At 37.5% G+C, this 26110-nt stretch overlaps 1 protein-coding gene across 2 annotated transcripts in view; it reads right to left on the minus strand.

Moving 5' to 3' along the window:
* Nucleotides 1-9594: 9594 nt before the first annotated feature.
* cUnh18orf63 (chromosome Un C18orf63 homolog) overlaps nucleotides 9595-26110 on the minus strand; it is a 29182-nt gene continuing 12666 nt past the window's right edge. For both annotated transcript variants that reach the window (XM_079863718.1, XM_079863719.1), the window contains exons 7-15: nucleotides 24295-24371; nucleotides 23063-23169; nucleotides 22683-22779; nucleotides 21449-21534; nucleotides 18634-18817; nucleotides 13574-14143; nucleotides 13332-13433; nucleotides 11941-12024; nucleotides 9595-10715 (exon numbers count right to left, since the gene is read on the minus strand). In XM_079863718.1, coding sequence (XP_079719844.1) covers nucleotides 10593-10715; nucleotides 11941-12024; nucleotides 13332-13433; nucleotides 13574-14143; nucleotides 18634-18817; nucleotides 21449-21534; nucleotides 22683-22779; nucleotides 23063-23169; nucleotides 24295-24371 — 1430 coding nt within the window. In that variant the 3' untranslated portion in view covers nucleotides 9595-10592. The remainder of the gene's footprint in view (nucleotides 10716-11940; nucleotides 12025-13331; nucleotides 13434-13573; nucleotides 14144-18633; nucleotides 18818-21448; nucleotides 21535-22682; nucleotides 22780-23062; nucleotides 23170-24294; nucleotides 24372-26110) is intronic.

Below are 26110 nucleotides of genomic sequence, written 5' to 3' on the forward strand. Positions count from 1 at the left end.
TCCTGTGTTCCCTGTTCCTGTTTCCTGATTTCTCATTTCTAGTTGTCATAGTTTCTAATTGAGTTACGCACCTGTTTCTCATTCTGTTAATCATCTCTGCATGTGTATTTAAAGGGTTAGTTCACCCAAAAATGTAAATTCTGTCAGTAATTACTCACCCTCATGTTGTTCCAACCCCGTAAGACCTTCGTTCATCGTCGGAACACAAATTAAGATATTTTTGATTAAATCTGAGAGTTGTCTCACTCATCCATAGGCTTCTAAGGGACTGAAACTTGCTGGCCCAGAAAATGTATTAAAGACATCGTTAATATAGTCCAAGCGACTCCAGTGGCTCAATCTTAAGTTTATAAAGCGACGAGAATACTTTTTGTGCGCAAAAACAAGCACAAATAACGACTTTATTCCACTTTTCATTTCCTTCTCTCTGGGCCTCGGGTCTTTTCACGTAGTGTTTAAGCGTAGCGCGTCTGTGTTGTACGTCACCACGTATCACACATGACCAGCGTCGGCCAATAGTGAGCCTACGTGGTGACGTGAGATGAACGAAGGTCTTACGGGGTTGGAACAACATGAGGGTGAGTAATTACTGACAGAATTTTCATTTTTGGGTGAACTATCCCTTTAAGCCCTTAGTTCTTTCTGTTCATGGTTCGGTGTGGTCTTTGTTACATGTGTAGTTTTCTATCTTTTAAAAGACTTTACATTTCGATCTGCATCACACGTGTCGGACTACAACTGACAAATAATCATTGCTCAGCCAAAACAGGTAGTCCTGCCCCAAACTAACACCACTGGTTACACCAAGTCGATAGGTTGAAGTTTTTACACTCTTCAGGAAGTCAACCTACAAATGGCTTAAAATCGTCACTGCATATTAAACTCGGACAGAAATAAATGCTTTGACATCTGAAAATTGACACATTTGAGAGTATTTCTTTCAATTTGTCTCGCACATCCTGGAGTAAAATGTTAACACACACCCATAAATCTCAGTGGCTGTAAACTAATGGGCATGAAATCCTGCCGAAAACATTTCTTTTTCTTGAGGCAGTCTGCTTCAACAGAACCCATTCTTACATTGGTGGCACAGTTCAGCGAGTTCAGAAACACAATGGACCGTTTTTACACACTGACCTCTATAAACCAGTTCCTCTGTGAGAGCCAAACTGAAAGAGTGACATTGTGATATTTCATATGAAGGAGCAAAGTGAACATAATGGAAAGCATGAGAGTTTCTTCCACTGATTTTTTTTTTTTTTTTTTTTTTTTTTTTCAAAACCTCCAAAAATTCAGGCTAGGGCTGTCAGCATTCTTGTGTGCAGATGGAAACCAGACACCGGGATAGTCTGCAGATGCCTCGAGGGAAAACGCAAGAACCCTCAAACCACAAACTCTGTAATTAGCTTATGACTGACTTTCACGAACATTAATCCTTGAAATCAGAACAAAAATGAAAGCCATTAATCTAAGAATTACCGAGCTAACATGCATTACATTTACTCTATTTATTCCATCTGTGAGACAGATTTACAAACCAAACAGTGAAAGCCATTAAACTTGTTACAGATTTTAACATGCTTAGTTTGACCAGGATGCAACTTAAAACATAAAAACAAATTTATTCTGGTCAATATCTTCCTAATACAATGTGGAAACACAGCAGCTAAACTCAAACAATGCAACTAAGCCTTCCTGAGCCTTTAAGCTTCATATTTCTCTTGCAAGCAAAGGTGTTTTCAGTTTTGTACGCAAACGTGATGCCAGATGGCCAGTTTTGAAATGAGCTTTGTGGACCTTTTTCAATGCACTCGATTCCTTCATGTAGGCCTGTAGTTTTTATGCTTCGGTGCTACTTGAAGACAGCTAACTCCTCAATCTACTCATGCTGTGTGGAGTGTACCGATGCATGCGCAAGCTTTTTGTGTACAGGGTTTCATGACTTTTCCCCGTGTACATTAATAATGGATCAAGATTTTAAAGGATTAGTTCAGAATTAAAATTTCATGCAAGATGAGCATTTGTGGTTAAAAAGCACAGGTTTGAATCCTGGAATGTTTTTCTCAAAAAACCTTTATTTCTTTTCGGCTGAAGAAAGAAAGACGTGAACATCATGGATGACGTGGGGACGAGTAAATTATCAGGAAATTTTAAGAAATTAAAACAAGAAAAAAACTTACATTATGCACTTGGATATTTTTTATTTAATTAATACATTAAAAATAAAATATTTAAATTGTTAAATATTTAATAATTTTCTTGTTAAATGATTTTTGTGATAATCATCAAAAAATAACATACTAAATGATACTACTAAACTGTTTTGCACTTGGATAACTTTTTATATTTAAATAAATATGCATATTTTTAGAATCATTTTCTTGTTAAGGTTATATTGTTATAATTTTCAAATTCCCTGACATTTCCTGGTATTCAAAGTGTTTAAACCCTGTGTGTCATACACATAGATATTATTTCAAATTCACAGAGCACTATGGTAAACTATTTAGATGGGAATGTGCCAGAGGCTGTACACCTATGTGACCAACATTTTAATAAACCTCCTTTTCAAGCCATGTTATTATTTTACAAGCATATACACTGAAGCACAACACTGCAGTGCATCATGTTACACAGGAGTTGTGAAGGGTTAAGAGTAGATGTGTTCGAGCTTGGTGAAGACGACCAGCTGCCACCTGCTCAGCTCTGACTCCCTCTGGCATTTCATACATTAGGGCACATTAAGCACGGAGATCGTTCTCTGCTTGGCAGCAAAATATAGCCATGTGTTGAGGATGTGAGAGAGAACTTCAGCGTGACCAAGCTGAATATTATCCCGACTTTGTGGGTGTTCAGCTGTATGAGATTTCATAGCGTTTCTCACCTTTGTGGTATGTCTAACCCCACGACCCTTACTATGGCTCCAACTTTTACATTTAAACATAACAGTGCACTAAATATTATTAAACAGTATTAAAATATGTGTTGTTATAACAAATATTAGCATACATTATATTAAATTCCCCCTGTGGTGAAAATCCAGCTTTTAATGTAGTTTATGTGTCTATGTGGTGTTTTTAATATGCTTTAAGACAAACCATGTGTAAATTCATAAGTCGACAGCATTGCTGAATATTTCCTCCTTAAAACTGCAGTGAACCAAAGACAGTCTCAAAAACACGCTTTGAAATCGCTGGTGTTTCTGACGTCACAAACTACCTTGTAACCAATCAGATCAACGTGTGATCGTCAACCAGTGGATCTCTGAGCTGAGTGAGTGAGTGGAGGCGGGGCTCATTTGCATATTCATAGAACCGCGTATACTAAATGAGGCAAGGGTGTAGAGTTACATTCAAGCTATTTTAAGGCATGAAGAATTTTTTTCAAGGAAAAAACATTTAAATATGTCCTTTTGGTGATCAAAGAGTTTTAAGAGATTAAATTATTGACTACAGGGGGACTTTAAGTGTTTTTAACTACTGTGTACTAACATTTAAATGAATCATTTGATACACTGCAAGTATTGTGTAAATACACATTTTAACATTGTACTTACAGTATATTTAAAAAATACCCATATGTATTTACAGCTGTAATTAAAGTGTTGACCCTTACTCCTTAACCCACCCTTAAACTTACCCATACCACTAAACCTGTCCTAACCTCCACCTCAATAGCAGCACAAGTGTTTTGCACAATAACTACATTGTATCCAACATGTTTCTTTCTGATCCAAGTACAAGACACCTAATATAAAGTGGGACTGTGCATTGACATTACTGAAACTACATTAATTATAATAATGTATTATAATTAACTTCAATACAAGCTCAACTACTCATACCATATTATTTGATAAAGGAATCTTTCAATTATATTATGCTTAATAAGCAATTTCCATCAGCATAATAGCAGCTGGGAGACATTGTTCCTAAGCAATGGATTGACAGCATAATACGCCTCTAGTGTATTGACTGGCATACTTGTGGTATTATACAATTTGTTTTGACTTGATTTCAACAATTTTGTTTATAAAAATGTATCCACATTCATTTGTCAACTACGTCAGCACAGGTGGGGTTTTCAGCACATTTTATATGTATAAATCACCACTGGATGATTTCCTTAAACAGCTGAACTTTTTGAGCACAATATTTCAATAGAGAAAAACTATTTGTCTTGTTTGTTAACCACCCTCAATCCAGTTAAACCAGGTGCTTTATGTGCTGCTAATAATGCTGTGCCATTCACATGTAAGATAAATAATTATTATTTACCTATTTGGTGATTGTATTATAATTGTGCTTTATCAACAAGTCAGCATGTTTTGCTTGCGGCATTAAAGGGACAGTTCACACTAATATTACAATTAAGTCATCATTTACTCACCCTGCTATTGTTCTTTTTTGGACCACAAAACAAGAATAAAAAAATAATAATTGTCCCACTCGCGCTCATCCAATGATCTTGTGCAACACACTCCATATATTCCAAGTGTTCTGGGGGTTTATGATAGAGTTTGGTGAAAAGAAAACTGAAATTTGATGTATTTAACGAAAATGCTGACCTTGGCCATTGGTCTTCTGTACATGGCTATGCGAGGTGTGCATTTGTGATACTATCAGCACCGCAGTTCACTCCATCTTGCCCAGAAAAAGCACACAAGTTGTAAGAAATCAAGATTAACAAAAATGTGACATGAAATACAATCCATATACCTTCTTCTCTGAGGTGAAGAATATATCCTTTTTGTTCGTCGTAATGAAGTTATCGCGTTCACATCTGTTCACAACTGTCATTCTGACTGACATCAGACAAAAAGAGTTCAGGTCTAGAGATATTTAACTCAGTGAATAAAGTACACAGATTATTTGGGGGGATTTAGGCGCATGTCATTTGTCATTTCTCACAACTAGTGTGCTTTTTCTGGGCGAGACTGTGTCTATTGCGGTGCTGACAGAGTCTCATGAATGCCCACGTCGAAGACCAACAGACAAGGTCAGGATTTTTGTTACATAATCCATTAAATTTCAGTTAGTTTTCTAACTGTTAGTATCTATCCCTATCAACTAATGCAGGTGGTAAACATAATCTTATTTAAAAATATGACTTTTCTAGTGATTATAGCAGCAGTTATTCACCACCAAGTGATGGAGAAACGCTATATAATCAGTGTATCTGCAGAGTTTTTACATTCAAATTTAAGACTGTTTAAGACCTCCACAAATAAAATTATTCGGCTCGTTAAAGACCACTCTTGCTGCAGCATTCTGGATCAGTTGCAGAGGTTTGACAGTGCAAGCTGGAAGACCAGCCAGGAGAGCATTGCAATAGTCCAGTCTGGATAGAACAAGTGCTTGGACAAGGAGTTGTGTAGCGTGCTCTGATAGGAAAGGCCTGATCCTCTTAATGTTGTGCAAGGCAAATCTACATGACCGGGCAGTTCTAGCAATGTGGTCTGTGAAGATCAATTGATTACCAATTACAACTCCAAGGTTCCTGGCTGACCTTGATGGAGTTATGGATGACAAGCCTAGCTGAATGGTGAAGTTGTGATGAAGGGTTGGCCGGGACCACAAGTAGCTCTGTCTTCACAAGGTTTAGTTGGTGGTCCTTCATCCAGCCTTGGTGGTCCTTCATCCAGCCAGAAATGTCTGTCAGGCAGGCTGAGATACGAGCAGCTACCGTTGGATCGTCAGGCTGGAATGAGAGGTAGAGATATGTGTCATCAGCGTAGCAGTGATAGGAAAAGCCATGTTTCTGAATCACAGATCCTAGTGATGTCATGTAGATGGAGAAGAGAAGTGGTCCAAGCACTGAGCCCTGAGGCACTCCAGTAGCTAGATGTTGGGTCTTAGACACCTCACCCCTCCAAGACATCCTAAAGGACCTACCTGAGAGGTAAGACTTGAACCATTGGAGTGCGGTTCCCGAGATGCCCTTCATCTTTAGGATAGACAGAAGGATCTGGTGGTTAACTGTGTCAAAGGCAGCAGACAGGTCCAGCAGGATTAGAACTGAGGATTTGGAAGCTGCTCTTGCCAGTCTCAAAGCTTCAATTACTGAGAGCAGGGCAGTCTCAGTTGAGTGTCCTCTTTTGAAACCAGACTGACTGTTGTCCAATAGGTTGTTCTGTGTAAGAAAGGAAAAGATCTGGTTGAAAACATTTCGTTCAAGTGTTTTCACGACAGATGGAAGAAGGGATACTGGTCTGTAATTTTCCAGATGTGCTGGATAGAGTGGGTTTCTTAAGCAGTGGGGTTACCCGAGCCTGCTTAAATGCTGTGGGAAAGGTACCAGCGTGAAGAGAGGTGTTTATGATGTGCATGAGTGCGGGTACAACTGAGGAAGAAATGGCTTGAATTAGGTTAGTGGGAATAGGATCAAGCAGACAGGTGGTAGGGCGATTAGAAAGGAGGAGTTTGGAGACTTCTGCCTCTGAAAGTAGACAGAAGGAGGGTAGAATGTGTGTGTTAGCTGGTAAAATGTGTGTGTCAGTTTGTGGATTGGTAAATTGGCCGCTTATGCTGTTTGTTTTATTTATGATGAATGTGGAAAAATCGTCAGCTGTTAGGGTTGATAAAGGAGGAGGAGGAGGAGCAGGAGGGTTAAGAAGAGAGGAGAAGGTTTTGAAAAGCATGCGAGAGTCAGAAGAATTGTTAATTTTGTTGTGATAGTAAGTTATTTTAGCAGTAGAGATATTAGCAGAGAAGGAAGAGAGGAGGGACTGATAAAGACCATGGTCAGTAGGATCTTTCGATTTGCGAAAGGAAGTGTGGATGAGACCAAAGAGGATAGACGAGAGGGTGAGAGTGAGCGTAGGTTTCCCCGAAAGGTGACCTGTGGAGGAGTGTGTGTTGTGTTCTGAGGCAGGTTGAGGTTGAGAGTGAGGAGGAAGTGATCTGATGTGTGCAGTGGAGTGACCACTGTGTGGTCAGTGGAGCAGTGGCACGTGTAAATAAGGTCCAATTGGTTACCTGATTTGTGAGTAGCCGCAGTAGATACTTGTTTGAGGTCGAATGAGGCAAGCAGAGTGTGGATATCAGCAGCCTGAGGTTTTTCTAGGTGGATGTTGGAAGTCTCCAAGAACTATGAGAGGAGTACCATCCTCAGGAAAGGATGAGAGTAGCACATCAAGCTCCTCCAAGAAACTGACAAGCTGACCAGGGGGATGATATACAACTACAAAATTGATTTTATTAGGACTAGTGATGGTAATTAAATGTGATTCAAATGAGCTGTTGTCACACAGAGGTGGTAAAGGATCAAATTTCCAATCGTTTGAGATGAGCAGACCAGTACCTCCACCCCTTCCGGTCAGGCGAGGGGTGTGTGAGAAAGTGAAGTTAGTGGAGAGGGCAGCCAGTGTGGCAGTGTTCTCTGGTCTGATCCAGGTCTCAGTCAGGGCCAATAGGCTGAGACCTGAATGACTAGAAATAGATGTAATGAAATCAGCTTTGTTTACAGCGGACTGGCAATTCCAGAGACCAATAGGAAAAGAGAATATAGTACTAAAAGACACCGGAAAGGTACGCAGGTTGTTAGTATTGTACTGCCTCCGACGTGTGACATTGGTTTTACGTATGTTAGTAATAGTAGGGATTTGAAAACACAGTGTAAGAGAGCTCACAAACAGAAAGATCAGATGAAAAGTTGTGTAGAGGAGAAAGGAAACAACAAGAAAATTAAATAAATAACAAGAAAATAATACTCAAGTGTCTGTGCCCTTGTCTGTGTCCTTGCTCGGTGGAGTCGCACAAGTAGAGTCGTTGGTCTTTACACTCTTCGGTCTTCACACGAGGGCTGCCGTGACCGCTGCCGCGGTGCACTAACCAATTATATACATACCTAATACCACGATATTGAATACAGCAGGCCACGCCCTACTACTTGGCCAAGCGAAACTCAAAAGTCACGACACACAAACGCACATCGGCACGCACTTTACCAGGGTAAACACATTAAACAAAACAAAGTTTCCTAGCAACGAAGAACTGCGCTAAAATCTAATGAGAAAAATGTTTATCAGTGGTTGTATATCAAGCAGGGACACGTTTGTGTGCATTTCGTTTTGTGATTTCATCGGAACGAATAGAGTCTCCGCAACGGCGATAGACTGAAGCGCGCTTCCGAGTGAAGATTGTGCGTGAGCCACAAGAGAACACTGTATCAGCGCCACTGATAGCAGCGGCAATGAGCTCAGCAACTTGATTTAAAAAACAACACATTTCAGCACTAGAACGACTCTTATTTGACTAACGAACAAAATGAATGCCCTGCTAGTTAACTGGAGATATTTTATTTATTTGTATTATGTACAATTTTATTTATTTGTATTATGTATGTATTATTGTATTATGTAAAAAGTGGTCGGGACAATATTGCTCCGCGAGGTGTCAACGATGGTCGGTGGTGTTTATAGCATAGGGGGCGGGACTCTTTACATCCTAGAGAGCATTTGATTGGACAGAATATGTGATGAGAAGCTGAAGTCTGCGGTGACGTCATAAAAATCCGTGACCCATTTTAGCAGAAGTGAGGGACTGTAAGTTGTGAATGCTTATATCTCCTAAATGCGAATTTTGTCATTGGTTTGGAACACACCAGCTAATTCATAACATTAATCCTAACATATTCATATTAAAAGCTAAAAAACTTAAATTTTGATTTCAGGGGGCCTTTAAAGGGTGATTTTAAATACCTAAATGGTACATATTAGAACCTTTTGAAAAGTTACTTTCCCAGTGACAGCTTCGTAAAAAAAAATTCTGAAAGTGTACAGAACTAAGTGATACAACCTAAAAAATAAATACAAAATTATGGCTAAAATGTCCTGGCCAGCTTCTGTGAAAGTAATATGGGTTATCTAGATCTATATATGCTGTAAACAACCCATCATTGCTTTAATCAATTCAGCATTTAATACGATACTTCAATGCTCCAATTGTGAAAGGTTATAAATTATAGCAGCAGACACCTTGACTCTGTATATTAACTTGGTTGTAAGTACAGTCTGGCAGGTCAAAACTCAGTAAACAGTCTAAATCAGAGCAGAAGAGTCCTGAGGCCTATGCTTTGAGATGAGAGCATGAACCAGCACGCAGGAGACAGGAATTTTTACTGTGCCTTGTGGCGACTGGCACCTGAACAAAAGTGTGTTCTAGTGTGCATTGATGTAAGTAAATGAACAAAAAATAACAGAAGAGGGACTACATATGAATATATGTATTGAAGTCTCTGAGATGAAATATGTCAGACTAATTTACTTGCTATCACAGATTGTGATATATATCATCTATCACTTGTTGCATGTGCTGATGCAGACAAAAAAAAGCCTGATTCTGCAAAGCGTGGGAACCATTTTCAGGGAACATTTATCTTTGTCTGTGACATGAGGTTGAGGACTTAAACTAAGAGTCAATAAATCAACTAACTCCTGATGTCTACCATAAACAAGTAATCCGTCAATTAAACGTGCTGATATTAGAAGCCATTACAGTAATGAATACTGTAGTCAAAGTGCACTGATAGCAAGTCTGTTTCACATTCAAATCTTTGATGTATAAAATGCACGGCACTTTTTTTTTTTAAGCATAACAATGTTTGCCTTGCAGAAGTGCATACTTGCTCCTGCATTGACCTCCTACTTACCGCAAAGCTTTTCAAGTCAGATGTGTATGGGTCATTAAGCTCTGTTAGTATAAAGAGCAGAAAAGACAAGAGTGATCTTGCTCTTTTAAGATACAGAAAGCAGCGCAATCTGGACCCTATCATTAGCCATCAAAGTGGCTATAGGCCTGACTTCCATCTCAGTCAAGAGCCCCTGACTCTATTCTGACTCTTCTTTGGGGTCATTATTGAGGAAAGTCACCTTGCATCACTGTTTTATGCAGTTACGGCATTCATGATTGCCAACTGAAAATCTGTTTGTTAGGAGTTTGGCAAGATCACTGAGAAAACTAGTATCTCACATATGCCTCATTTAGATCTCATATGAGATGAGATTATAGAAAACTCCCAATGAGATTTGCCAAAATTCTGAAGTCTGCAATCAAAAGAAGAGATTTCAAGATTAATTCTAGCATTAAATTCTTCTGAGGTGTTTTCTTCATGAATTATATAGCTCTAAACTCATACTGAAGCCTATGTCAATAATCATCTCATTTGTGTCCAATTTTACTTCTAAAGAATTTTAGAAGAAATATCTGAGACAAAGACCTCTGGGTCTGATTAAAGTCAGAGCACAGAGTTAGAATAAATAATTGCACTAAATTTAATGGTAAGTTTGATTGTTGAAACATGACCATCATGCTAACAAAAAAGGACCACTATTACAAAGAAAGACTTGCATATTTTTTTCTTTATCTGCATCTCTCTCTCTAAACTCTAGATCCAATTACACAACAGATTTTAGCTTACAAAGTCATACTTGGAAAAAAAGGCAGTAGTCAAATGTGTTATGAACATGTAGTAAATCATGGCAATCGTATTGAACTGTCAGTGTCAACAGAGTTTATCAATGGAACAAAAACTCAGTATGCAAGGTCTCTATAGTGTGTGTTCTTTTAGGTGAGTAACCCAATCCAACACACCTAAGTTTCACTCAGACATTGCATAACCTTTGACACTAGCAAATGTTTCTTATCCCTTGCGCTCACACTGATCCCTCGACTCTTCAACCATGCCTGCAGAGTCACTACTTTGACCTTTGAGAGCTGAAAACAGAAAAATATAAATAAGTTACTGGGTTACAGCTTATTCTCTTTAACTTTCATATACAGCTCTAGAACTGATTTATATTTAAAACCGCAATAAATAACTGGACATAATCTGCAGAATTGTATCACGTCTGCAATGATCTTCTAAAACATGGATTTAAATATGGTACAAATATGCTAAACTGAGCAATACGTGCTTTAATTTTATGGTAGCATTAAATATGTAAATTGATGAATGATTATTTGGAATGTACAGTCAAAAGTTAAGGAAAGTAAATCTTGTGTGAATCTAAGATTTTTTTATATTTCTGAAAAAGACGTTTCTTATGCTTATCAAGGCTACACTGTAAAATCCAGTCAATAGAGTGATCAATTTTCTATTTTAGTATATATTATATTGTAAACTGCAATTTATTCATGTGATCAAAGCTGAATTTTCAGCATCATTACTCCAGTCTTCAGTGTCACATGATCCTTCAGAATTCATTCTAATATGATGATTTGCTGCTCAAGAAACATTTCTGATTATTAATGATGTTGAAAACAGTTGTGCTTGCTTACATTTTTGTGGAAACCCTGATACATTTTTCAGGATTCATTGATGAATAGAGTTCAAAAGAACAGCATTAATTGAAATATAAATCTTTTGTATCATGTTTTCTAACACGAAATGCATTCACTCTGATTAAATGTAATAATTTATTTAAAAAAGAATCCAAACTTTTGAACAAAGTGCATCTTGATGCAAACCTCTGCTAAGCGCTGTACACTTATTTTTGTTCATACTGTCCAGGGCAGCCATCAAGCCATAACATGGAAGCAGAAACGGCAACAATACATATAATACAGATGATCTGTATGGGTTTTTATATGGCTTGCACCTGTTAGTAGCCTCCATCATAAAGAAAATATACGAGCTCATCCTCTCACTCAGTGACATTCAATCAAGACCATGAACACAAGCCAGGCTTGTAATGGATCTCATTTATATATTTTATAGGTGTCAATGAGCAGTCACTCTGCTGTTATTTAGCAAACTATTCTGCCTTGCTAAGATGAAACAGTAACTACACCAACACTGAAACTAAACGGTTTATTGATTGAGTTTTGAAGATAATGAGATGTTATTTTGAATAATATTTCTTTACTAAACATTATATATATGTGCAATTTAAAAATAAACCGAAGAAGATATTATAAGTACACTAATATGCCAAAGTACCTGATTGTTCGTCGCATACTCTTCCACACACACATCCTGCACACTTTGTTTGGGCTTCTTCGGTTTTGACTGAAACGTGTCTCCCTGAAAGATGGTGAGACAGGATCCATTAGAAGCACTGCACGTCTTTCTTTACAACCCATATTTAATCATTCATGTAGGTTCATCAATTATTTTTGGAAAACTACACCAGTTAATTTGCCTAGTCTTGCTAAATCTTTGCCCTCAATGGACTGTGTAAGATGTGTAAGATGTCTAATGAGTAATACAGCAACTTAGACACTAAATTTGTACATTTTCTAAGTAGGAAAATGTGAGTGGTGTTTGCCAGTGCAAAACTTACCGTGCATTTACTAAGGAATTGTTTTTAAAGAGGCCATATTATGTCTTTTTACAAAGTCTTGATTTTGTTTTTGGGCTCTAATAGAATAGTTTTTCATGCTTGAATGTTCAAAAAACACATTATTTTCCACATATTCCAGTCTGTCAGTAACGCTCTGGGGCGTGGAGTGACGTAACTCGCTGCTTCACTACCATAGTACGATGCATCATTGAAGAAATCAACTAGCTTGTCACGACTGTTTCCCGAAACCGTATTGTCGAACATTGGTCATTCAACCACGTTGGTTACCACGTCATGCAACTACATGTCATGCAAACAAGAAACTGCTTCTAACCACAGGTCGAGAGCTGTCGTTCCAAACACACAACTTTGCGATGCTGTTTGCGAATATTGGAACAATGTTTTCGGGAAACACCGACTCGTTGAATTCTGCTGATACCGATGGAACTTGCGACCATAGTTGGCTAACGATGCTTTCGGGAAACGCACCCCATAGTTCATGTCTCTATGAAGTCCCTCCTTCTAAAAAGAACACTGTGCTCTGATTGGTCGGCTGGAGCAGTGTGTTGTGATTGGTCAAGCTCTTCGAGTGTGTTTCGGAAATGTCCCGCCCCTTACCATAACTGCCAGTTTCAACGCACTACTAACTAACTCAACCAGGCCCCGCCCCCTTTATTCTGCGTATGCAAAACTCAAGACTAAAATGAAGGTGTTTCATGGAGTTCAGAAACAGTGACACTGATTCAGAGAATAACTCCCTACTTTGTAACTTTGCAGAGCTTTTTTAAGCTCAAACAGCATCATTGACAAAGTAAAAAAGCATTATTTACATTTTTATGCATTTGCTGATGCTTTTATCCAAAGCGACTTACATTGCATTTCAGATTACACATTTACATTCTTATCAGTTCTTGCTTTCCCTGGGAATCGAACCCATGACCTTGGCGTTGCAAGGGCCAACGCTCTACTGTTTCTAGAGCATTCTGATTCTGATTTACAGCACAAACAGTGCAGAACAAACTGCTGTTTGGTTGCATTGCTTACTTACCCCTCTATTGCTGGGGATCTCAGGCAAGTTTTGGGTCTGTGTCTGTACTAAAGGCAGGGGTGGGAGAATCCTATCGACTCCGCTGTTGTTTTTTTCCTTACTCTTACAGCAACGTTGACAATGTAAAAAAGCATTATAGGTTCTCTTTAAGTCAAATTGCTTAGGAATCGAACAGGTATCATTCTGATTTAAAGCACAAACAGTGCAGAACAAACTGCTGTTTGGTTGCATTGCTTACTTACCCCTCTATTGCTGGGGATCTCAGGCAAGGTTTGGGTCTGTGTCTGCACTAAAGGCAGGGGTGGGAGAATCCTATCGACCCCGCTGTTGGTTTTTTCCTTACTCTTAAAAAATGGTAAAGACATCCGCCCAGGGGCTGGAGGCCTGGAGAACTGGTTAGAACGAGCTGGTGGTGTGAAAGACGATGACAGACCAGTCGATGACAGAGGCTTGATGAATGCTTTTAGCTTCTGTTCTTTCACAAGGATCTCAGTCGCGTTCATGCGGTGGGTGTATGGTTTGTTTTTGAAGATTGGTACAAGCCTTGGTCTTGGAAGTGTAGACTGTGACTGGATGTGAGTAAAGTGAACAATTGTGGAAGAGGAAGAGGACAGCATTGCCAAGTTGGAGGAAGTCCAGTCTTTTTGGTCAAGCGATCTGGGTCTCTCTTTCTTTTCAGTGTGTTTTCCATTTGAGTCACACTGACTATTGTGGTTTTTTGCGGTGTCCCGTGGGCATCTGCTGGGAAGCTGGTTCAGCACAGCCCTGCTGCTACTTTCTGTTGTTACGTTTATAGGCAGGGCCTCAGAGGACTAGAAATGTAAGAAAAGAAAAGTCTGTGAATGGGAAAATACTTCCAGAGAAAAGTTCCAGTGTAAATGTGCACATGAATAGCAGGTTAGACGCCATATTGAATTTAATACATATGAAAACGAGGCTGTGACGGATAGAGTATAAAGCTCCTAGATCATAGTCATTTTCACAACTCACAACTCTTAAAGTCCCCCATTAGTCAATAATTGTATCCCTTAAAACTCATCTTTGATCACCAAAATTACATATTAAAAAGTTTTTTTTTCTGTGAATTTTTTTTATTCATGTCTTAAAATGGCTTGAATGTAATTATATCCCCTTGCTTCATTTAGTATACACGGAAATATAAATATGCTAATTAGCCCCGCCTCCACTCACTCACACCAGCTCAGAGTGCTAACTCGGTCGACTTACTGAGGTAAACGCTGCACAATGGTGCTTTCTTTTCTTTCTTTTAAAAACACCACATATAAACAACATTAAAAGCTTCATGTAAAAGTTTCATGGAGTTTTTGTCGACTGAAAAACATTTGGTCAGCTGAACAATCTCTATGTTGTTAAACAACAGTGCGATCTATTGAACACTCTGTATTCTATTCCTCACAGCCTCGTTTTCATTCCTGTCAAAAATTATATACATGGCGCTCCACTGACTAAGGTCTATGGTTGATTCTATGCTGTTAGAAACCACAAATGTCTAAAAAATAAACTTTTAAAGGATCATTTACCCTTAAAGTTAAATCTACCAATCAACTATTCTTTTATGAATTACGTTTTGCGTGTATGATCAGAATGATAATTTCTTCAAAAAGGCCAATATGTAAAACTCGAGTTCAAAAGCTCTTTTTGATTATCAAGAGACATTGGGTCTCATTCACTAACCATGTGTACCATTTTTTTCTTGAGAAGTTCCTCTGTGCATATAAATACGAATAATCCACGCAATTATTAGTGAATGAGACCCATTGTCCATTGGGGAACACTGCAGCCGTGGTATCTTAAGCCAAAACATTAACTTTATAATATCTATTATAAATGATACATATAAATTTAACTATAAAATAATACATTTATTTTTAACTGATATAATCTCTATATATCATCTCTAAACTCTATAAACTCTAAAAATGTCTGTGTAAATGCAATTTTTAATGATCTGATGACATTAAATGCTTTATCATATTATTTTTTCTTTTGCCTAAAAGAAACATTCCACTACAACTATTCCATTCATATTTCAATAATTTTCCATATTTAATTTTTAATAAAAATTATTAAATATGGTATTGCAACACTTGAATGACGCATCATGGCAGACTCACTCTACCTCCAGATCTCTGAGACAAGGAAAAATACTTTCTCAATAACGAAATCTGTAAGGTTCTTGTTAGTCAAATGATTATTTGTGTTGAACAAGTATGTTGATAATGATCCTGGAGCTAGTATGCTTTTCTGCATCCAACATGAATTAAACAGTCAGTTAATCATTGCTCCCTAATGTTGCCATTATCAATCATTATAGTCTGTGAGATTAATGAAAGCTTCCTCTGCTCCAGATTTCCATCTGTACCAACACAGGGAACGGCACACATAGCGTTTCAAATCACGTTTTACAGCATTTGTCAAAGTTTAATAACATCAGCCCTCAGCTCTGGCCAGTATAAATTAAACCTTAGCCCATCTGGCTGACTGTTAGACTCTCCTCCATGCGCCAATAACAACTACATGGAAGAAATGATCTAATGTAGTATCAGATATTGTTCTTACTGGAAACTCTTACTTGTATTCTTTGAATTAAATGACAAGCGTCAATTATCCTACAAACTGAGAGATTGTTTTAGTAGGCAGAGCTCACCACAACCAATTTGTCCATATAAACACTTCTCATATGTGTGTGAGGTAATTTGCTCCACTTTCACTGTGAGTTTAGGCAAGCTATTATATTTTGAGAAAATGTAAGATTTCATAATTCATCCACTAAACAAGGGGTCTTTAATCTTGAGTGTTTATAGTGTTTATTAAATTAAATTCACAGATAATACCTTAGGGAAACAGAAAAACAAAATAGAAAATGTTCTATACAATAATCTACGCAATTACATTTTAGCTATAGCTGACATACACAAAAAGTAAATCAATAAATTCATAGTTAATGAGACTAAAGCCTGGAAACTGAAGAATGTGATCAGGAAATGACATAAGCCAGACCTGAGTTACTGACACATGTGCATCACCCTCCAGGCCACGTCTTTGACAACATTTTTGTTGTTTGTAACTGGAGTGGATGATTCTGGTCTTGTTGAACGCTGCAATCATTTATAAGCATTGCATGTGCAGTGAAGTGTTTTGAGATGCTGTCTCATTTGATCTCTTATATTGGCGGATGATGTATAACGTGTTCAAGGACTTCAGTCAACAACATCATTTCAGATTAAAATTGATATGTGTGTAAAAGGAAACATGCTTATCATCGGTCTGTAACTCTGTAAATTCTTTTAATTTATTCACCATATTTAATCAACTTTTTACTAGCTTCTACTTGCGGCTTGACACATTAATTAAAATCAGAACATAAATGCTGTATGCATGAGAATTAGGAAAATGTGCAAAATATGAATGCATATTAATTAATGCAAAATGCTATATAATTTTATTTTAGTTTTCGATGGAGAACAGCATGCCACACCACAAGACATGGCAGCTAAAGTATTTAATGTCTACAAACCCTGTTTAAAATGGGATTTCTACTGTCTGCATAACACTGTGTCCTAACCAGATGCGATAAGATTCCAGTGACAAAACATTTGTCTGTCCACACTAGACGCGACGCGACTGCGAGATGCGTCGAAATCAATCTAGGGCTCGACATTAAGCCTTTTCATGTGCTTGTGCTTTGGACAAGTAAATCTGTCATTCACTTGTCCGAGTAAAAAAGTTGCTTGTCCGGAATTTTTGTGTGTGCGTGTGTGTGTGCTGTAAATATAATTTATTCTGAGGAAATATTCCCATCTGTGTTCAATCAGCTCTGATATATTTAAATCTGCATATTATCATATCTGCACCTTTAAAGAGCATTTCCCCCCCTAATCTTATTAAATGTATGCTTCATCTTTCGTTTTGATTTTTTTTAATTTGATCAATAAATTAAATTAGAATAGCCTAATAAGATAACATAGGGCTGTTGTTACCCTAGGTAGGGCTGATCAAATAAAATCATTTACACTGAAAATTTACAACTGCATTAAATAATGTTATGAGATTGTTTTAAATATTTTTGAATATACAAATAAGAAACGTTGGAAAGAATGATACTTTTAAACATGAAAGTTACACCCCCAGTAGGAGGCGGCAGGCGACCGTCTTAATGAGCGAGTCATTGAGTTATTCATTCAAATGATTCGTTCAAACAACTGATTCATTCAAGAATGAGACAGATGTTTATGAATGGGTCATTGAATCTTTGACTCGGCCAATTCGTTCAAAACGCTGAATCATTCAGTAATGAAACACGGTTAAGTGTTGCTGTGAGATGCGTTACGGTTCTGCTGTGATCTTTGTTTGGAACTATTCTCGCGGCTGAAACAGAACAAAAACAGTCAATATTGTGTCTAAAATGTAAGTGACTTAATTTGAACTGTTTGTTGAACTGTTGTATGAAAGCAATGTCACATTTTCAGTCGTGAAGGTATTCAGGAAAACGGCACTCGTCGTGTGAGGTTGCTAAACTGTATCATATGTTAAAAATATTAAAACTCCACATTTTGAATTTTATTGGCACTGGCAGTATGTTGTTAACTGAGTTTCTTTGTGTGAGCTGCGCTCATTTGTCTGGATTTCTCCTCGAGAGGCTGCACGAGCCTCAACAGCGCAACCTTGTTACCGTCAGTAATACATTTATTATCCACTATCGATCGCAACTTACAATAAATAAAATACAATCAGAATCATTCTGTCGTTTTAGTGATTCCCTAGTTATTTTTTTGTTATTGACGTTTAATCAGGCTACTTGTCCGGTCGGGCAAGTAAAATTCTCTTTTACTTGTCCCTTTAAAAAATCCACTTGTCCCAGACAAGCGGACAAGCGTTAATGTCAAGCCCTGCAATCAAAAACCCACAGCCAATCAGAACAGCGTGTGGGCGGATATTACAAATATTAAACCATTTAAACATTATTAAAAATACATAGGCTACTGAGTTATTAAAACAATCTTTGTCAAAGTATACGCTTATATAAAGAATACACAAATATAAAATCTGGATAACACATGCATCTCAACGGCTCTGGAACATCCATAAAGGAACACGTCCAGCTGCATCTGTGTTTCAGATGAGCATCGCCATAACAAATTAGACAATGTCAGATGTAATACTAAGCAGCAGAGTGCAGAACTTGATGTCAAATCCAATTGATTGTTACTTTATATTTCTCAGCAGAAGTCCCTGAGTAATGGCATGTTTGTGTTTATGGACACGTGTGTGTATGTAATACCAGCGTGACTGGTCTCTTCAGTTCATTGCTGTAGTAGCAAGGCTTGCAGGTGATCCAAGCTGAGAAACCACACACACTCTCCAGTACAGCCTGCAGATCTGATGTGAAGCTTCCCAGCACCCCCTGCAGGTCCACTCTGGGAAAGCACTGTACTGGCTGAGTGCGGATACAGCACAGCGGATATCTGAGCAGGACGTCAAGGATACATATTTCTGACTGCCAAGATAGAGAGAAAGAAAAAAAAAAATCACAGCTTTCCAAAAGAACAAAGCGGTTATAAATTAGATTGTAAAGCTGCTATGCAAACGTGGCACTATAAAAAAAAAATGCATGCGTGTTCCTAGTCTTTAATTTGTCCCAGCAATGTGTGATGTTATACAGACCTGATTCCATATGTGCACAGAACTAGCACAAGTGTGAAAATGAGGCTTATGTAATATTAATATTGAGAAACGTGTTCAGGAATGAGTGGACTCAATGCAGATACTGGGATGAAACACAGATGAAGGCTGCTACTCTTACCATTTCTTCAGTTTAGACTATGTATACTGTGTACAGAATGCAGATTTTCTTTATGTACACAACCGTTTATAAGTTAGGGGTCATTAAAGCTACACTGTGTGATATTTCCCCCCATCTAGCGGTGAAATTGTATATGACTACCCAGTGAATATTAGTTTCTGTTCCTTTCAATTTCGAGGGCGTTTTAACTCCTATGGTTGCCGTATTATTCCAAGATTAACATGGCTTCCAGTTCGACTTCGTCCAATTGCGCCTTTAAGACTTATCACCTGTGATCCGTCGCAGCACAGATTTATGTTACAAGGTAAACAATACTTTTTCACCATTGACGTGAGGAAAAGTAACGCAAGTTATACTAGAGGTCGTTCTGACGTTATGCACAACCATGCTATGGTTAGACAAGCAACTATAAAACTTTGAATTTACACAAATAGGCTGAATTACCTGTCGAGAAGAAAGCAGGCAACTTCGGCGTCCGTTTTAAAATCTTTGCTCCTCATGAGCTCTTTCCATCTGGGAAAAGTTAATCCAGTATTGACTTTGGTCTTGCTGATTTGCCTGTCGTGTTGACGTTTTAATTCTCTCTTTTGCTTCCTTGGCGACTCTGCTACATAGCCTCGAAAATAGGCGTGATCCTCCATCAGCAATCTTTCAAATCTGCTGGCAGTCGCGAGTAATCTCCCCCTCGCATTCGTCTCTGTGTCACTGAGTGTAAAGCGCGAAAGGCGAAGCTTGAATTTACAGGTATATCCCTCTTTGGCTAATGTAGTTTCAAGATGGAGGGGCAACATGGCGACCGGCATTCGAACCGGCATTCGTACTTTCAATGGCAGATTATAAATTTACGAGAATACTTTATTACTTGAAAGAAGTAAATATACATTAATGAGCACATATATTTTTGAAAGAACTAAGTGTTTTTTGCTAAGAATCAACTAAAAAATTACACAGTGTAGCTTTAAGATTTTTTTTTTATGAAATAAATATTTTCATTCAGCAATAACGCATTAAATTAATGTAAAATAACAGTTAAGATATTTAAATTGTTACAAAAACATCTAATTAACGCTGTTGTTTTGTTCATTTTTTTTCAAGAATCCTGAAAAAACAGTATCACGATTTTCACAAAAATTTGAAGCAGCAGCAAAACTGTTTTCAACATTGATAATAATTTTTCTTGAGCCGAAAATCAGCATATTATAATTATTTCTGAAGGATCATGTGACACTTGATGAACAGAATACTGTTATTTTAAATTTAAGATTTAAATTTCACAATATTACCGTTTTAATCGCTTGCATTTTTGTTTAAATAAATGCAGCCTCGGTGAGGTATAAGAGATAAAACACTTGACTTTCCATTTATGAAGCAACCCATCGGAATAATTTATATTTTGATCATCCCTTTCTTGATTCATCATTTGATTTTGGCATCAGTTTTTACACAAAATAGGATTAAATATGCAAAATAACCATGCAACCATTAGATAACGGTACGCCACTCACAAAATTAAACATGCAATGTAATGAGGTCACGTGACAACAATGTATCATCCTAATGTTTGCAATGCTGCATGATGCAAACTGTTTAACATGTTGGCAGTGTTCAGTGTTCAGCACTGCAGTGTGTGGTAAGCAGGTCCTGCAGTCTGAACAAATAAACTGTCTGAACAAATCTGCTAAATTCTCAAGAGTTCAACCCAATTCACCATGACTACTTGCCGGGCTCATGTCCACTAGGTGTCATTATCATGCTGCATGAATGTCAGTCTAAGTCTAAGCCAGACCTCTGTACTACTTTTCACATTCAATTTGTAATCCAGCAGTACAATTTACACTGGCGCTCAAAGTTTTGGAATGATTTCTGAAGGATCATGTGACACTGAAGACTGGAGTAATGATGCAGAAAATTCAGCTTTGCATCACAAGAATAAATTACCCTTTATAATATATTCAAATAGAAAACAGTTATTATAAATGTACTATTCCACAATATTACTGTTTGCATGCATGCAGCCTTGGTGAGTAGAAGAGACTTCTTTCAAAAACATAAAAAAAATCTTAATTACTTTTGACCACCAGTGTGTGTCTGAAAAACAATTTCTGTTTCTAGAAACAATGCCTTTAATTAATTTGTGATGCTGTAAACAGAGCACAAGCATAAAATGACTATAAATTGGTATTTTGGGGGCAAGTTTATGCCATTTTACTGTGAGTAAATTTTACCCTAAACATGGATGAAAACAATACCTTATTAGCAATAAACTAGAGCACCTGCCTTTACTAAAGGATACGTGAACGTCTTGTCACCGATTAGTTTAAAGTACACACTGCAGTAAATGACCTCCTCTTCACTCACTGAGGGCAGCTGATATCCATACTAAACCAGGAGAGACACAGTTCAAGAGAAAGAGAAAGAGAAAAATAAGTGAATAGCAACGTCGGAGAGACAGTTTCACAAAGACAGGAACATTAATACAGTTTAGTGACATTAAGTAATAGACAAACAATAAAATCTCCACTTAAAACTCTGTGTTAGAGTATATTTGTAAGCAAGCGAGTGCTTCAAACTAAATATTTGGATGTGATTTGGTTTTGAACAGATGGTGTGTATACACGATATAAATGAGCAATCGTGCATGTCTGCACATACATAGAGTGCAAATGCTGTTTGATAAAGCCAAGCCTAACGAGTCTGTTTGTGATCAAAGGTTACATTGTGACCTCTAATCCAAACAGAAGTGGATCAGAGTGTTCAACACACACACACACACACACACACACACACACACACACACACACACACACACACACACACACACACACACACACACACACATGCACACACACACACATACACACACACACACACACACACACACACACATACATTGTGTTTTATGGGAAATTTCCATAGATGTAATGGTTTTTATACTGTACAAACTGTATATTCTCTCCCCTTACACTAAACCTACCCATCACACAAAATTCTGCGCATTTTTATATTTTCAAAAAACATCACTTAGTATGATTTAGATGCTATTTTCCTCATGGGGACCAAATAATGTCCCCACAAGGACAAGGATTTTAGATCTTGCCATCTTTGTCGGGACATTTTGTAGGGTTTTGTATATTTGAAGGGTTTACCAGGCCACACACACAGTACTATATGTGCTCTCTCTCTCTCTCACACACACACACACACACACACACACACACACACACACACACACACACACACACACACACACACACACACACACACACACACAATAACAGAGTGGCATGACAATGCAACACTTCCAGTCTTAGCAGTCTTGCAACAGGATGACAGTTCATTTACAAACTGTGTCAGACACTGAGTCACCAATGATCTGTAAATCGTTTGCGCTAATTTAATAATACAGTAAAACTATTTTTAATTTATTATTGCATTATGATGCATTTGGTGGTTACCAAAGCAATCATCAAAGTTACTACTGCTCATAAATATTAAACTGTGGAGCAAAGTCTCGACACCAAGTTTACCATGTTGTTCCAGTGCTTTTGAAGCTCCGTGTAAGATTGAAATGGGCTTTCCTGAGGAATCCTGCGACTGATGCTAATGATTTGGCCTTTCTTCAGACTGCTCTCTCACACACACACACACAGACAGAGAGAGAGAGAGAGAGAGAGAGAGAGAGAGAGAGAGAGAGAGAGAGAGAGAGAGAGAGAGAGAGAGAGATCAATGCAGGAGAAGTATTGATTCATTGATTCCTAAATCAAACACTGCCAACAAAAGAGATTATGATTATGATTTGTTCCCTGCATGATGGCCCGTGGAGCAACAGTACAGCTCTAGAAAGTAACTGTTGTAAAGTGTAACGCGGTATAAAGCAGTCTAACAGAACATGCACACGAACACACACCTCGGCAGAACGTGGCACCAGTTGTTTGGCATGACTGTATGCAGCACAGCATTATCAGTATGGAGGAAGCTTTTCACCACAGGAGCAGGAATGTCAAAATCATTTATCTGGCAGAAGACAGAAAAAATGAATTAATACCTCTCACACAAAAACAATATTGCAATCCAATAAAAGCTTTGGCTATTCTATGAATAACCAGTCTCATGTTTGTCTTTTTTTTTTTCTCCATTCTGTCAACTGATGGTTCCTTGCCTCTGTCGCTTTTGGCTTGCTTAGTTGGGGACATATTCAACAATATTGTTGATCTGCCTGTATTGACACTATTATATGAGAAATGACCTGAGTTGGACGATGACATCACTGTTTTCTCCAGAGCGGCTGTATAGATAAATGAACTCAATTAATAACTTTTTTACAACAAAAATGAACCATCAGTGGACTTTGACACTATTTTCTTCTAGATCTGATATACAGTCGAAACAAACTTTGTTGCATTGTTTTCCTGTTATCACTGTAAAGCTGCTTTGAAACAATCTCTATGCAAAATAAAACTGCTATTTCTTAATAACTGATTTCTTAATCATTGATTTTATGCAAATATATGCTCTGTGTATCATAGTTGTCTATGCAGATATGTATTATCATATATTTTAAAATTAATTTATTTGTTATGAATATACTTGTTTCATATATAGTGCATTATTGAAGTTATTATCTGTTTGAATAAAACATCTTCATAAAAGCTTTACATACAGTATATGAATTATACTAAGGGCTGGTTTCACAGACAGGGTTTAGATTAAGCCAGGATTAGGCCTTAGTTCATTTAGGACATTGAGGTATCTTTTATAAACTGCCTTAGAGAAACACATCACTGATGTGCATCTTGAGACAAAACAATGGCAGTGACATATTTTTAGATATGTTGCTTTCAGTTAAAACAGCTCAAACATAAAACATTTTAGCCCAAGACTAGCTTAAGCCTTGTCTGTGAAACCAGGGGTAGATTTTTATTTATATTTTATTTACTGTGCAAATGATCTTAACTAATTTAATTGTCCTTCTCCTGTCTACTCAGCACAATCAGGATGACGAAAGATAGATAAGTGACTAAGGCATAGACATGAACTGAGGCAAAGGTATGGCGCTTGACAATGGCAGTAACTCGGTTCATAGGTTATACGAGGCCAGACTGGGGATTGTGAACGCAGGCTGGAGGTTTGACTTCTCACCACAGCTGGGGCCAGTCTGACCGTGTTGGCTTCCACACTGACACACAGCTGGGTCTCGGTAATACTCAGCTCAAGCACTGTGAATGAATATACAAGAGTGCAGACATGAGCATGAGTCAGCAAGAGTGGGAAAACACGTGTCTGTGTCATCATCAGTTAGTGAGTGAATTGTAAAAGGCATCTAGGATTTAGGGTAGGGTTTAACATGATAAAAGCTAGCTTAAAACATGACTCAGACAGTGCTAATGATTCTGGGATAAAGTGAAAGGAGTAGCCTACATTAATCAGAAGTAGGCCAACAGTTGGCACATTTCCATTACAGATTTGCACAAAACTTTTGCAATTTTTTCTAAATGTCGACAAAAAACTATTGCGAAATGACGGCGTTTCCATTAACCGATGTTATGCGACTAAAACTCTTGACTAATTTTTTCCTCTTGAGATAATCATTCCAGAAATCACAAATCCCAGCCACTGCACTAGCCATTACTATTAATCGAAGGAGACGTATGTGTGTTATCCAAGCATTAATGGTAAGGAAAGACCCTTATACTTGGAGCGGCTGATGTTTCTGGGTGTTTCTCACTCATATCTGTTTCGAGGTCTTGATTGTGGCATTTCTTTGAGGTTTAGAATCCAGTATTCCTTATGAATTTATTAAAGAACTCTGTCTTGTATTCTGTCCAAACATACCGCGTCGTCTACGTCAGGTGACCTGTAAATGCGTAAAAACTGTTTCCATTGCAGTTTTACGAAATATTTCTTTTACGAATTGCCTGAAAAACCACCTCATGCGAGCGTAAACATTTTGGTAACACTTTATAATAACTGCACGCTATTAATCATTAGTTAAGCATTAGTAAACAGTTAATTCGTCATTTATAAAGCATTAATAGACATTAATAAGCAGTTTATAAATACAGTTATAAATGCTTTATTCTTGATTTATAAGCATATCTATAATGTGTTTAATTATTATATTTTCATACTTTATTAATGATCAACTTATCATTTCTAAATGAAGTATAGCATTATTTACAAACCGGTTATTTAGGAGTTGTCAGTGGTTCATAAGATCACTTAGAAAGCGTAAGTAAATGATTAATAAACTGTTTAAATACATTATTATTCAGACATATAGTAATAGTTACTTAGTGTGTTAATAAATGCTTTATTAACATGTATTTCTACTGTAATTCAGGGTTAGTTCAGGTAGTTATAAAGCATTTAGTAGTGGTCAGTTAACTATTTGTGTGAGCTCATCTAAAGTGAGGACTAGTTATGCCTTGAAAAGTGTTTTTGAAAGGAGATTTAAAGGCTTAATATTTCTATGTTCTGTATCACTGTGTTGTGTTTGTTTCCTTTTTCTGTTAAGAAGATAACTGAGTCTTTAAATCTCCTTTATAAATGCTTTACAAGGCATAACTAGTCCTCAATTTAGATGAGCACACAAACATAGTGAACTGACCACTACTAAATGCTTTATAACTACCTGCATCTACTACATTTATAAAATAAAATTAATAAAATAAAATTCTTTATCAAAATTTATAGGGAAAGACAAGTACTTTGTTTAGGCTTGGCTTGTAGGGAATTCCAAACCTGCATATATTCAAATGCACATAACTATAGAACTAAATTCTAAATGCTCATGTGAACGCCATCAGTGTTTCTCACAGGTTCGCGTTTAAAGTCTGTGTAGAGAGAATGGTGTCGTCTTAGCGGCCCCTAATTTAATAACAAATGATCATTGCGACGGAAGCAAATCAATCAAAACTAACTTTAGATGGAAATAACTTAACTCTGCTGTAAAGCC

The sequence above is a fragment of the Squalius cephalus genome, assembly GCF_949319135.1.
Source record: "Squalius cephalus genome assembly, chromosome: 25".
Classification (NCBI taxonomy): Eukaryota; Metazoa; Chordata; class Actinopteri; order Cypriniformes; family Leuciscidae; genus Squalius; species Squalius cephalus.